The sequence below is a fragment of the Sceloporus undulatus genome, chromosome 8 (assembly GCF_019175285.1).
Source record: "Sceloporus undulatus isolate JIND9_A2432 ecotype Alabama chromosome 8, SceUnd_v1.1, whole genome shotgun sequence".
NCBI classification, from domain to species: domain Eukaryota; kingdom Metazoa; phylum Chordata; class Lepidosauria; order Squamata; family Phrynosomatidae; genus Sceloporus; species Sceloporus undulatus.
Genome location: NC_056529.1, coordinates 20,306,570 through 20,321,860, shown reverse-complemented (window position 1 = coordinate 20,321,860; position 15,291 = coordinate 20,306,570). Strand labels below are relative to the sequence as shown.

The 15,291-nt window shown below is 43.5% G+C and overlaps 1 protein-coding gene and 1 non-coding gene across 2 annotated transcripts; both read right to left on the bottom strand.

The window, feature by feature from the left end:
* Positions 1-3,553: 3,553 nt before the first annotated feature.
* MAP1LC3B (microtubule associated protein 1 light chain 3 beta) lies at positions 3,554-12,166 on the bottom strand. The gene is made up of 4 exons (XM_042438082.1): positions 12,019-12,166; positions 6,566-6,621; positions 5,569-5,675; positions 3,554-5,171 (listed from the first exon to the last, which is right to left on the bottom strand). The coding sequence occupies exons 1-4, from the start codon at positions 12,056-12,058 to the stop codon at positions 4,997-4,999; spliced, it is 378 nt and encodes a 125-aa protein (XP_042294016.1). The 5' UTR covers positions 12,059-12,166; the 3' UTR covers positions 3,554-4,996.
* Positions 12,167-14,671: 2,505 nt separating this feature from the next.
* On the bottom strand, positions 14,672-14,744 carry TRNAM-CAU. The gene has a single exon. It is a non-coding gene; the product is annotated as a tRNA-Met (tRNA).
* Positions 14,745-15,291: the final 547 nt, after the last annotated feature.

The window sequence follows — 15,291 nt, the reverse complement described above, 5'->3', positions numbered from 1 at the left end:
CAATGCTTGTCATCATTTATTTCTAAACAGAACTAAGTTACCAGCTATGGATTAAACTTAGTTTCCAAGTGTCTAGTGCCAGGGACTGAGCTTATGAACAGGTCTTATAGGGAAAGAACAATCTTCTGCAATTTCAGGAGCTGTTACCTTCTTCTTGGTTTCTGTTACAGCAAACAGTACTCTGACTTTTTAACAAATTTTGAAACTCAAAACTGTGGCATTAGTTTGACAGCCTGCTCCGTTTTCCCTTGCAAAATTCTTCTGAGAAGGGCCTTTGCTACAGATTTAGAAATGACAATGGACATTTTACCACTGCTCTGAAAAGTGTATTGGCGCCTTCCTTTATTTGAAATACATTTTTGGAGTATTAGCATTGATAACTAGATAGCATACTTCTCCGCTAACTTTACAGTTAGGATGAAGCCAACAAGTGTCATATGGCAGAGCTGAAAATGGTGGCATCTAGCTTGCCAAAGGAGGGTTTTGTTTTCAGTTCTACATGCTGCATTGGTTGTAGCAAGTAGAATTAGAGCTAGCTTTTTTGGTTTGGACTGCCTCACATTAGGCTGAATGGGTGCACACAAAACATGTTACATAGATCTGGTAAGGTTTTCTTTGGGGGAAGTGGATGTGTCTTGCCACTGCATCTGTACATGAAGTTGTAAACTCATTTGCAGCATTGTTGTGCAGACCTTAATTCTGAAAATAATGGTAGGACCGCCAGAAGAAAAACACTGTCCCTATCCTTACCTGTTGCCTTTTAAAAGCAAAATTGGCATTCCCTTGCTTGGAGGCATCCAGCGGGGTCAGCATAAAACTGATCTCTAAGAAAACCTTTCCAGGAGTTCATATAATTTCTTTTTTTAAAATGGAAACCAAGTCCAAAGCTGTAAAAACATCTGGTTTCTAGCAGCCTAACCTCCAACTTTACATATTTCTATGCAATGAAGTATTAGGTGTCCATATCTTGATCTTGACTTCACCAAAACAGTATTAGATATGGTATGAACCAGGTTAAGTTATTTTAATTCCCAGTGAAAGCATTGGGGGTAACGTCTGAAGTTTCAATGATTTTAAGTAAGTTCAGCTCTTTGTGAAGTCGAAGGCTTTCGTGACCGGAATCCATAGTTTTTTTGGGGGTTTTGGGGAGTGTTGGCCAGTTCGGGAAGAGTTTACCTACATTGCGCCAGCATCTGTGGCTGGATCCTCACTCCCATGCCAGCATTCTCTGAAGATGCCAGCCACAGATGCTGGTGAACATCAGAATAACCCTTCCGAACATGGCCACAGAGCCCCCCCCCCCCAAAAAAAACCCTATCAGCTCTCTTGTTTGAATCTAACCCAGTTGTTTGCAAGGCAGAAGTTCTGAGGTTATCACTCCTAGAGGTTACATAGGAAACGTGTAAAGCTATATACCCAACACTAAGGAGAACCATTTATGTTGCCTTAACTGAACAGAAGCTGCCTGCCATTCTGTATTGCATCTTTCTATTAATGTTTACTGTTCATGCTCTCTGGAATATGTGCTACAAGCCAAATGCTTTAAAAAATAGGAGTAATTGAGTGTTGCACAGATGTTCCAGAATCAGCATAACATTTGCATTATGTACCTTGAAAAACCTCCCCCCCATTTGTACTTTGTTAGATTTTTCATTTTGTTCCGGTTAAAACAGTTGTCATCCAGCCATTCTGCTTCCAAGTCGAACAACTGCAGACAGATTGAAACTCCCAGAGAAAAGCTTTGTGGAGCCGACTGCCTTGTTCAGTCCTATGCTCCAGTGCTTTTCCTTGAAGCGGCTGACAGTGTTTCACAGAGGAAGAGGAGCTTCAGGTACAAAAGGAAACAAACAGTTCTCTAAAAGTTTCCTTTTGGCTGTAACTTAACACTAAAAGAGCTGAAAGGATGTGACTCAGCTTACGAAAGATTTACTCACGAAGCAGAACTGCCAACAGCACTAGGCTGGAAGAATTTGCTTAGTAACTCCAGCAAGCAAAACTGTGTTGGAGAAGTACTATGCGCATATCACAGCTATGTTACTTATGGGAACCTCAGTGAGCAGTTCACAATTGCATAGCAGCATCTGGACTCCAAAAACCTTGCATTTTCATGCTATCCTGGAATAATGACTTGGAGGTACCCACTCCAAAATGCAGTTCTGTCAGTGGAAAGCCCTAGACTCTGCAGCTGACTTAAATCCTTAAACTGGTAGAGGATTTTTGTTGTAGTTGTTGAAGAAATATGTGCAACCCAGTTTAAGCTGCTGTGCTGGATATGGCCAAAGGCAGACATTAAAATACAGCCATTAATTCAGAAAGCTACCACCGATCCAAACTATCCTTGGGACTATTTCTGCATCAATACATTCTTAGGAGGAGGCTATGTCTCAAAAGTGCAGGTTAACGTGTTGTTTTTTCCCAGATACAACTTTCCACGAGGGATGAAGGAAACTACTCTGCCCATTTTGAGCCATCTCTTTTACATCTAGTATTATGAAACGTGCATGTAACTTTATATAAATATTAAAAGTTTTGTAAATATTTAATATCCACCTAATTTCATTTTTGAATTGTACATGTCAAGTATTCTGGTATTGGAATTTTTATGTTTTATTATACTTTGTTAAAGGTAAAATTGTACATTTTTAGAATGTTTTTATCTGAGTAAATTTAATGTACTGAAGAAAAACAAAACCTAGAGGCCATGGTAGTGTCTTTTCAGACAACCACAACGGAATAGGTTTTATTCTCTCCATTTGCAACTAACAAACCTGCAGTCTGGAGGGGGAGGAACTACATATCCCCGGTAGCTCAGTTTCGGGAAAGTATGAAGGGTTAAAATAGCTGCTATACTATAAACTCCTGTTGGTCCAATCCAGCATGGTCAATGAAGAAGGATGATGCAAGCAGGCATTATGCAGCCTGGAAAGTTATATTCTGGCAACAGCTATCTTTAGTAACATGATGCCATACCTATTTCTTAGGCCCCATTCACACTACGACAATAATTTGGGATTAATCCAGTTTCAATCCTTGCTGTTCTCACACATCCTGAATGCACTTGCAATAAATCCACTTAACCCAGGATATTAAATACTAAGTTTTCTCTCCCAAGTTTTCCTGAAAGATCTGCATTGTCAGCAGTATGAACTCTCTTCCGAATCGATTTGGATAGCTCTGTATCATTAAAGGAAGGGGAGCAGCTCCATTTTAACCCAAAACTATGGCATGTGTGAGTAACACAAGGGTTAAAACGACTCAACGAGATTCACAAACCCAAAGCATAATGGGAACAACAAACCCGATATGCCATCAATGCAGTGATCCATATCTTGGGACAAATAAATGAGTGTAAATGACCCCTCAGTTGTCCTCTTGGAAACCTGTATCTTACTTGTCATAACTGGGTAGTTATTGTTCATAACTGAAGATAGCAGATGGTTGCCATAACGTCCTCTGAAGCAAAAAGATCTTTCAGTGCTGCAATAGGAAAGGTTTCAATAGCAGCAATAGGACCGGTCCCAAAATGGGCTTGTAAATAACCACAACTAAACGGTTGGAGATATCCATATTGGCATTTTTTTTTATAAAGCAACATTTGTACAAGCAGCAGTCATTGATCAATTAAAAGGATGGCTGTCTCATGAAAATCCTACACTTAACAGAAGACTTAAAACATAGTCCGAGTTTTACCATAAAATTAAACTCTTACAGTGAAGGTCCTGAAAAGGCAGAAGCAAGCACAGAACAGATGCATGCAAAGGTACACAAACTGCCTATCACAGTGACATCCTACTGTGTGCCAAAACTCAGCACTGCTCTTTGCTCCCGTAAGTGGAAGTTAGCTTGCTATAATGCAATTAAACTCACACACATTAACATACAAGGGTAATAGGTTTGCTATATTTCAACGGGAAAGCAGGACATTGGACTATAAAGTATTACTTTTGCATAGGACCCATCCTGTCTCTAGTAAAATGAAGATTTAGCCCCCATGCAACTGACAGGAAACCTTGGTGATGGAACCGGCGCCTGCTCTTTGAAACCAGGCCTTGCCCAGTTTTAAAACAAAATAAATAAGATTGGGAATTTACACTGAATGGAAACCGGTTCTTTTAGTACAGACATAACGCAAAAAAGTTGTTCCATCTATTCAAACAAAAGTCAACAACGGCAGGTAGAAGGATTAATACTTTAAAAATAAAACTTCCATTGTCATCCCCAAAATCCATTTTCTTTAACCATAGTCTCCAGTCCCAACAGTAGGATAAAAATTAGGCCTTTTTGCTCCAAGATGGGGATGTGATTTTACAAAGCGTGTCTTAAGGAGGTGTATAACAGAATGCAACACAATTGTTAGGCTGAAGGTTTCCTTAGATAACTTATGTACACACTTCCTAAAATGAGTAAAGCTATGGTATTTTGATATATATTAATAATAAGCAACCTGATTTGTTTTAAATCTTCTAAAGTAGCAGTACCAGCAAATTAACCTTCCCCCATCCCCAATGCACTAGTTTACCGAAACGGGAGTTAAAAGCAGCCAGATCTTTCATTGCTGTTTGTCCCCCTTCTGCAAACACGGCTTTTAGGAGCTGAAACAGAACTTAACACAATGAGATGTCACGCAGAACGGTGGGGTTTTGTTTCATATAGACTTAACGTTCAGCCCAGTCCCTATGGTTAGAATAACTCCAACGTCCCTTTTATTGGCCAGTTAAGACATGCGTTAATGGGTTTCGCACAAATTCCAGAGGCTTTTAAAAAGCAAAACATAAAATGTGGCTGTGTGAATTTATAGCAGGTTCTAGGAAGCTGGGCTACTAGTCCATACTGGCACTCATCTGTCCAATATCCACAAACAAAACAAATGTACGATGAGGAGGACACCCGCTAAGCACATCTACTGTGAGCAGGTTGGTGGCATCCCTTTCTTTTTCCTGTTGGAGGGAGGGGCAAAAACTATCCTAGGCTACAAGCCGCAGGGGTATGGTTGCTTTTACACTGAGGATTTCATGCCGAACGTTTCCTGCGAGGCGTACACCATGTACAGGAACCCGTCCTCGTCCTTCTCGCTTTCATACACCTCTGAAATGGGTGTTGAAACGCTCACCATGCTGTGTCCATTCACCAGCAAGAAGAAAGCTTGGTTAGAATTCAGCTGCAGGCGGCGCCTGGAAGAGACGAAAAGCCATCAGAGTATTGGATGAGTACAGTACAACAAAGTACCATGTTCAATGTAAAATAGGACATGACTAAAGAACAAGAAGGCCTAAATACTCTCGATATCCTGTCTGATCTTGGAAGCTAAGCAGGGTCAGCCCTTGGATGGGAGACCACCAACAAATAGCAGGTGCTGAAAGCTATATTTGAGGAAGGAACTGGCAAAACCACCTGAGCATTCCTTGCCTAAGGAACCCTTATGAAATTCATGGACCAACACTGGTTTAACACTCACTAACCTGCCCCTTGTTGCTGTAATTCATAACCCTAACAAGCTACAGAGAAGAAAATATACCATTCCAGTTTGAATTAAAGATTGCTTTTTGGTGCCACAGATGCATTAGTTACCTGATAATCTTGATCAGTTCACTCATGTTGACATGATCTGGGACCAGAAACTTAGTTTTATCCAGGACAGGAAGCTGCTTCTCTCCTTTATACCTTTCAATAATTACCTGCAAAAGATGACCAGAGTATAGATGTCATTAACCATTTTTCGGTGTAGACAGGGCCCTTGAAGTACACCTTTTGTGTCTACATTGACACAAAAATGGAATGGATCCAACACTTGACTTTATTTCAGATCTGGAATTCATAATACAGCTCAGTAAAATATCTATAGGCCTGCTCTTCAGTTTGAACCTACCGCCAAATCTAAAGCAAAGAATGGGTTGTGGGTTTTTTAAAGTACCATAATAGTTTCTCTTCTTAAAGACATTGCACAATAGCTCCATCCCTAAAGCTATCAGGAAGAATGGGGAAGCCTCCACTGAAAAGCATCGCTCTGCACAGGTTTCTCCATTTCAGTGAAGCTCCTCTGGTCAAAAATTCTGGTGATTTGTGCCTAGACTGAACTGATCACAGAGCAAACAAAGTGGGGAAACCGGATCAGTGTTTGAGACACATTGCTGGGAAGGTGTCATCCAGCAATTACCTAGAAACCTTCTGTGCGCCTCTGCTATTGTGAGAGGCCATCAAAAGAAAGAACATTCATTGCACATATAGGACGGTAATCCAAGCAAGTCTCAGTTTAAAAGTCTGAAAAACTTTTCCAAGATAGGACATACTGAACACTCACAGACTATGCCTATCAAACAATAAAAATGATCTACACAGAGATCTTCAGAGAAAAGGAACTCCACTGTGGAAGACGGGTTTGTTTTCAGTGGTTTAGCTTCTCTGTGTGTTTAAAATGAAATGCAGGTGGGGAAGAGTTGATCCAAAACACACCCTCTTCAACCAGTTCTGATCCTAATGTTTATATGCTAGTATCAGAAGTCAATCCCTCCATCCTCATCTTTACATACAGGCAGACATCTGGCCAAATCATAACAAATCTACTCACTGGTATCTTTGTTGGATGCTGCTCTCGGATAAGTCTGACATCTTCTACTCTTTGTTCTACGGAGAAAAGAAAAAGAAAGTTGTGGCAAAGTGCTTGAAGAGGCCTGACCCAGTTTCAAATCAACATCACTTTCAAGGGAACATCACAGTCTAGACTACTATACCCTACTGGGGTTTGATTGTGCAGCCTTATAGGGAAGTCCACAAAAAAGTTCTAGCCTAGTTGTTGTTGTTGTGCGCCTTCAAGCCCTTTGCGTCTTATGGTGACCCTAAAGCGGATCTATCATAGGGTCTTCTTGGTAGGTTTCTTCAGAGGGGGTTTGCCATTGCCATCCTCTGAGGCTGAGAGAATGTGACTTGCCCAAGGGCACTCAGTGGGTTTCATGGCCAAACAGGGAATTGGACGCCAGAGTCATAGTCCAATGCTCAAACCGCTACATCAAGCTGGCTCTTTCTAGCCTGGTAGGGATGTGCAAAGGACTGGTGAGAGAACTAGATAGATAGATAGATAGATAGATAGATAAAGATCAATACAGATATTTCTATACTGGGTGAAAAGGACAGGGCAATGTCTTTGGTTACTACAGGGGTCCCAGAGTCCCTCAACTAGCCAGGCCACTCTCTTGCAATTCAGTTTTTACAGCTCCTTTTCAGGATCATAGTTCCTGCCACGCTTGCTAACATATAATAATAATAATAATAATAATAATAATAATAATAATAATAATAATTTATTTGTATACCGCCCTTCTGAAAATCAGGGTGGTGAACAAGAGTGAATAACAATACAAATACACAGAACCATATAAAATACAATTAAAAGCATGGTGGGATACGCTATACCATTGGTGACAAAGGGTGGAAAAACGATCTTTCTGGGTAAAGGGCATGTGTGAAAGGGAGCAAAAGAAGAGCTGTAAAAACACTTAGTACAGAATGGATGAGAGAGGCAGTCAGGAATGTTTTGATGCGTAGACAAATGGGGTGTGAGCAGCCAAAATATTTGAACTAAGTGCTTTTCATATGCCTTGTAACGGAAACTGCGTTGGTCCTTGACAACACTGTTAAGTTGGGAACGACATTACTTTTCCGGATAAGGTTTTCTGAACCTGGTGAACCCTGTGTTTCTTGGCCAGTAGACGCCACTATATAGACTAAGTCCTGAAATACAAGGATGTGGTTGCATTAGAAACAGAGGCATTTGGTTCCTTGTCTTCCCAGTAAAAAATATCTGTCAAACCAGGTTAATGGGAGCAGTGGAGTGGGCTGATTAATAATAATAATAATAATAATAATAAGTTTTATTTATAGACCGCTATTCCGCAATGATCATAGCGGTGTACAGTAAAATTGCAACACAATACAAAAAATTGCAAGGCCTCTCTCCCCCTCAAGATGGTGGTTGGAGGAGGGCTCTTTTTCTTCCAGGCTTCTATGGAAACACAACCCTTAATCCTTCATAAAAGAAACATCTAAACAAGCAAGGAAAGCAAACTAGAACAACATCCGTTTTCCATTGCTCTCTTGGTTAATGGAAACCCGTTATTTCCTGTAATTCCACTTCAAACGGGGCACTTTTTGAATCTCTTATTCAAGAACCTTGTTGCCAAATCTTCCCAAAAGAGATCTTGAGATCAATGTCTGTCTTTGCCTATAATTGATTCTAAAAGAGAATCTATACTACATTAGGATGGCAGCTTTTTCTTTCTTTTTATCCCGAAGTATATACTGAAAGCCAGAAATTAAGGTGCGTTATGGACTGCCCAAAAGTGGGTGGTTTGCCGCCGTCATTAGCTGCGCTGAGAAGCTCCAGCGGCCAGATTGCAAGGCTTCCCGGCACAGCTAAAAAGAAGCACCAAAATGGTGCTTCTTTTTGGCACCTGGAGGTGGCACCGCGAGGCGTGCACTTGCGGCGTCACTTCCGCCGTGACATGTCTGGACGCTGTGTGTCCGAGACGTAAAGATGGCGGCGCCCGTATGGACGGGCGCCGCTATTTACTACGCACTCCACGCATACTAGGGACGGGGCCGGTTAGGAAAGTAAGACCCTTCCTAACCCTAGCATGCCCCTTTTTAACCTTAGTATGCGCGGAGCGCGTACTAAATGGCCGTTTGTAATGCGCCTAAGCTAATTTCTAATGAACAAAGAAAGTTAGGGCTCAACAGAAGTTACATGCTGGGATTCTGGCTTAAAATGGAGAAACGTTTTTTAAAGCTTATTTGATCCGAAAGCATAGAGGAGACCCGTGTTGCCGAAGCTAAACAACTTTGGCTTCATCTCTGCTCTGATGGCAGACCACTTGGAAACCCCCTTAAACCTGGTGGGAAAAGTCCTCCAGCATTTTAGACGTTGGTCCAAACACACTAAAGAAATCATCCAGTCTGAGGCTGCTTTAAGAGCCTTGGCACAATGCTGGGGAATTCTGGGGACTGTAGTTTTGTGAGACATTGATCAGAGAGATCTGGTGCCACAATAAAGTACAATCTGAAGGATCTCCCAGCATTAAAGTGGTCTCAAACTGGATTACTTCCGCAGGGTGTTTTGGACCTAAGCCTAGAAGAGAAAAGGGGAAAATAAATTTTAAAAGATCAGCAAGTATGAATGGCTTTTACTTTCGTTTTTTGGCAACACAAAAGCCCAACAAAGCCATGATTCTTGTTCCATTCCATCAAGCAAGGAAGCAGGAAAACCAGTTTAGGAAAAACAAAAGGAGGGCAGGGAAGGGAATCCCTTCATTGCTTTTAAAAGCAAGTGGCAACAAGTAAAGAAAACAAACGAAAGAACTGAAGTGACCAGGTTTTCTGGGGTCCCTTTTTGCAGCTAAAGGCGATTGCTAGATAGGGAGGCAATTCGCAATGCTTTGCAAGAGCAGAGGCTAAAGGTCCCGGATGCTTTCTCTGACTCAGGTCTGGCAGAGGTCACCCTTGAAGGAGCGTTTTAGTCACCCAACAGTATGGCACCCTGTGAAGGAAAATGTGGCTCGGCAATGCAACCTTATCCTCCGTCTCATCACAATAACAAACTGACGCAGCAGATTCAAGGCAAACAAGTTCATGGAGTCCTCCCATCGGAGCAGGTTAATGGCAAAGCTGTGAGAAAGGCCTGATTCAAATGCAGGCAAGGGCTACGCAAGAGCCAGTGTTGCAGTGTGCTTTTGAGTGCTGGACTATGGGCCAAAACACACTGTAGAAATCATCTAGTTTGAGACCTAGTTCAGTACTATGGAATCCTGGGAATGGTAGTTCATTGTGGCCCCTGAAATCACTCTGACAGAGAAGGCTCAATGTCCCACAAAACTACAGCTCCCAGAATTCCCTAGCATTGAGCCAGGGCAGTTAAAGCGGTCTCAAACTGGATTATTTCTGCAGTGTGTTTTGGCTCCTTGGGCAACTCACACCTCTCAGCCTCAAAAGAATAGCAATGACAACCCCTCTCTGAACAAATTGCCAAGAAAGCCCCATGACAGGTTTGCCTGAGGGTCGCCCTAAGTTTGAAATGCCTTGAAGGCACGCAACAACAAAAGGCAAAGCACCTTAAGTTTCAAAGGTGCTACAAGACCTCTCTACATACTCACCTTAGACTCATGTTGTATTCTTTCCCCCAAAAGTCTGATGACTTGAAGACACACAACAACAACAACAACAAACAGCTCTGGAATCACAAAAGAACCACCCAGAGACTGTACAAACTCAGAGATTTCCCACCTCTCCAAGGAAAGGCACCCCTGAGAAAGTCTGGGGAATGATGCTCCAAATGCTTAAACCTACGAAACCAAGTCTTCCTGGTAGTATCTTCTGGGCAGTGATTCCCAAACCTTGGCCCTCCAGATGTTTTAGACTACAGCTCCCATAATCCCAAGATGGTTAGGGCTTCTGGGAGCTGAAGTCCAAAACACCTGGAGGACCAAAGTTTGGGATCTGCTGCTCTGTGGCATTCAGAACAGATGAGAAAGCCTTATCAGAGCAGAGATATATACACTTGTCCCTCCATATCTGCTAGGGTTAGAGACACTGACCATAGAGTTGTACTGGAGAAGCTACAAAGGCTAAGTAGAGCATCCTCTCTAGGAATCTCTAGGTCTTTCAGTGCAACTTTCAAAGTCAACCATAGAGTTGCCCTGGAGGAGGACCTAGAGATTCCTAGAGAGAACATATTAACCAAGTCCATGAATAATCAAATCTGCAAATATGGAGGGATGAGAGAGAGAGAGTGTGTGTGTGTATATATATATATATATGGAGTGTCTTGGCACCCGATCAACAAAGAAGAGGCCCCCTGGCACCCACAAAGTGCCCAAAAGAAGGGGGTGGAGATGGGAGGAGTGGGAAGCAGGCCGCCTGCCAGCTCAGCCACAATGCCTTGCCAGAGGCAGGGAGGAAGGGCTGGCACTGTTTACTTCTCCCTCGCCCTTCGGCTCCAGGAAAGCCACTCCTGGAGACAAAAACACAGTGTCACAGCCTCAGACAGCACCAGCTTCTTGGGGCTTCCGATCTGGGACCCTGGCTAGCTCTGCAGCCCAGCCTTCAGGGAAAGGTGGCCTCCGACCTATAAGTCTGCCATGGGAGGGGGGCAAAGTGAGGAGAGCGAGGAGGAGGAGGAGGGCTCTGATCTTCGGGGTCCTTTGAGGAAGTGGATTTGAACCCTGAGATTCGACCCTAAATCAATCTGGATGGAAAGATCCAGTCAAACGGGATTTGGACAAAAAGGGGATTGGAAGCACTGTTTCGGATTGGGAGAAGAGGCTCTAGGATCCAGAATCCCATTTTTGGGGATGGAAAGGAGAAAACAAATAATAATAATAATAATAATAATAATAATAATAATAATAATAATAATAATAATACCTGTCCCCCAGGGGTTACTTTTTATACTTAAGGCATTGTGTGCATATATATATATATATATACAATGCCAGACACACACAGAGTACGACTCTTCTGAATCGGGAGGGGCTTCTGAGCCCCACTTTTTGGGGTGGAAAGGAGGGCATTAATAACTAATAACAATAATGATCACTATAGTAATAACACCTGTCCCCCGGGGGTTACTCTGTGTGTATAGATACAATGCCATATATATATATATATATACACACACACACACACACACACAATGTCTATACAGTGTGTGTGTATATATATATATATATATATATATATACAGACAAAACTATATCTAACTATCTATATCTATATCTATATATGTGTGTGTATATATATATATATATACACACACACATACACCCGATATCCCACTTTTTGGGGGTGGAGAGGAGGACGTTAATCATAATAACAATAACAATAACAGTAAAGCCTGTTCCCCGGAGGTCCATTCGCTCCAAGGCCTGCCCTGTCGCTCCCTTCTCTCTCTCCGCTGAAGCCCCCCAGGGACCCCTTCCTTCCTTCCTTCCTTCCTTCTCCACCAACCAGCCAAGGCCCTTCTCCTTTCCCCACCGAAGGTGCGTCGCTGCTTGAAGCTCTTCTCCGAAGGCATCCTTCCTTCCTGAGACTCCGGCTCCTCCTCCTTCAGGCTTCGCTTGCTCTCTGGCGGCGCCCAGCAAACACCACAACAACCACTGTCAGCTGATCCGCGCAAGCCACGCCCACACAGGTGGCGTCACAGCAATAGGAAAAGAAGATTGGATGGACGTGGATGAAGGGGCGGGGACACTACGGTTGCCCCGCCCTTCCGACTTTTTCGATGCAAGCAGCGCGCATGCGCCGCAGCGGAGGTGTTTTCCCCGCCCCCTTCTCTGAGAATGGAACGGAGCTACTGCGCTTGCGCAGAAGGAGAGTTGACGGAAGACCAGGCCGAGGTTGGCTAAGTGCGGGGAGGAGCTTTTTTTTTCCCTCGCTGACAATGGAACACAGACTCTCTCTCTCTCTCTCTCTCTCTCTCTCTCTCTCTCTCTCTCCCTCTCCCTCCCCCACTCCCTTGCGCTTGCGCAGAAGGAGTTGCGGGAAGCCTGGAGTAAATGGTTGGCCCTCTGGTGTAGCCAGTGCGCATGCGGGGCGGCTTCAAGCCGGGAAGTGAGTCGCGCGCCTGCGCAAAGAGAAAAACCTTAAACCGCCGCAAGGCCAAGGCCTGCGCGATGACGTCACGGTGCACAAACGCAGCCTTTTTTCCTTCCCCGCCCCCCGCCGTCGCGGTTACCTTGGCAACACCACTCGAGAGTGAGGTCTAGTAGGCCTTTCTCTGGGTGGAGTTGTACCCGCCTTTCCTCACAGCCCGAGGCGGGTTACAACGTAGTTAAAACACAAAACATTACATAAAACACATATATAACACTGCTGCCTCATCCACGCTGCAGAAATAATGCAGTCTGAGGCTGCCGTTGCTCAATGCTATGGGTTTATTTTGGGGGTTTGTAGTCTGGAGCCTTTTCTGTCGGAGAGCTCTGGTGCCACCGCAAACTACAAATCCCAGGATTCCATAGCATGGGACCGTGGCTGTTAAAGCGGCGTCCAAACTGCAAATGTATTATCACGATAACCTAGGGCTATGTCCTTGGGAAAAAGTCACACTCTCTCAGCCTCAGGGGAAGGCAATGGCAAACTTCCTCTGAACAAATCTTGCCAATAAAACCCAAGGATAGGGTCGCCTTCATTTTGCCGAAGGTCAGAAATGACTTTAAGGCACACAGCGCATACTCACACACATGTCTCTCCCAAAAGTCACACACTCTCAGCCTCAGGGGAAGGCAATGGCAAACCCCACTGAAGAAATTGTATTCTTCCATTGTATTCCATTCCATAGCCTTGCATGGCTGCATGTGCCATGGATTTGTCTAATCCCCCCATTGGAAAGCTATCTAAATTGCTAGCTATCTCCATGCCATTCGATAGTAACTTGCTTTAACTTTGTGCGAACAACAAATGCTTCCTTTTGCCTGTCCTGGATTTTTCCACTGCTCCGCATTATGCCTCCGATGAAGGCCTCATAATTCGGTCTTTCCTCATATCTCCTGTTCTCCGTCTCTCTCATCATGTTCCCAATTGCCTTTGTTAAACTGAACTTGGCACTTCATTTCCATATGCAAAGGATTTTGAATTTGAATTGATATCCTAGCATGCCAATGGCCTATATATGTCTGTCCCTGGTTTCCACTCCGCCAAACGCATCTGAGGAAGTAGACTTTAGCGTACAAAAGCTCATGCTGCCAACCTCTTTCTTTCAGTGAGTCTGAAAGGTGCTACAAGATCTCTCTATGTACTGATCCTACAGACTAACATGGCTATGTCTTTGAATTCTTCCATGACTCTTTGTTGTTTTCGTTCTTAAAGTGTCATCATGGGACTCTTTGTGCGTTTGAGTCATTTGCTGCCGCCGCAACTTCATCCACGGCTAGAAGGAAACACCATTGGAAGATGCTTTCATCCAGTATTTAACAACCGATTACTCAAAGCCAGGTATTTCCTGTAAGTGTGTCATCTTGAAATTAAAGACACGCTGCAAATGTGACATCCCTTGGATTATAATGACGCCTGTCACTCAATTCATCGTCATCAGAAGTTGTTTGTTTCCAACTGTAGGGATCCTGTGTCACAAATATAGAAAGATTGGCCTTGAGGAGAAAATGTGAAGAGGAAAGGAATTAAAAATGACAGGGTTAAAATGCAAGTATCTCTCAAGACGCCAACAATATGTGCATTTTGTATAATGGTTGTGTAACTATGTTGTAACCCGCCTCGAGCCGGAGAGCAGAGGAGAGGCGGGGTAAGAAATAACATTATATTATTATTATTATTATTATTATTATTATTATTATTATTAGCATAAACTTGGTCTGATTCCTCAGATGCATGAAAATGCAACTGGATTTACTGCTGCAGTGTGTTTGGGACCCAAAAAAGTTTTCTGCAGCCCTCTAATGGAGCTGACTCTTCTGCTTTTGCATTCAAATCAATTGCAACATAAATAGCTCTTTGCAAGGGAAGCCAACAAGAACGAAACCGAGCAGCAACGCAGTGCTTCGTGCAATGAGTGAGAGGCACGCAAGGGTCTCTCAATGGGCTTTCCTGGCTTTGCCTTGCCTTCTAAAGACCTGAAGAGAGTCCCCGAGGGAGCAGTTGGGGAAGGGCTGCTGAGGGGCCAAAAGAGGAGGCTTGCCCCGTGTGAGGCTCGAACTCACGACCTTCAGATTATGAGACTGACGCGCTGCCTACTGCGCCAACGAGGCTCCTGCCGGCAGCCCCGCGCAAGGCCCTCTTGGCTCGCCGGCCGAGGCAGCGGCCTTTGCAGCCAGGCCCTTTACAAGGCAAGGGAACCAGCCCCAGGAGCAGCCTTTGCTCCCTCCTTTGCAGCAGGGAAAAGGGACATCCACCCTCTCTAAAAGGAAACACTAGTAGCATCATGATTGTTTCCCCTTGGGAACTGGGACTAGAATTGTTACTGTGGCTGAGCGCTTTCTTGTTACTATCTATACAAAGGATTCGTTATGCCTTGGTTTATTTGTGGGTAACTGGCCTCAAATTGACTTAGATAGATAGATAGATAGATAGATAGATAGATAGATAGATAGATAGATAGATATGGAATATATATATATATGTGTGTGTGTGTGTGTGTGTGTGTGTGTGTATATATATATATATTCCCTGTCTGTCTGTCTGTCTGTCCATCTATCTATCTATCTATCTATCATCCATCTATCTATCTATCTATATCTATATCTCTACCTCTCTATCTATCTAATCCCTATATCCATAATCCCTATTTATCCAGCT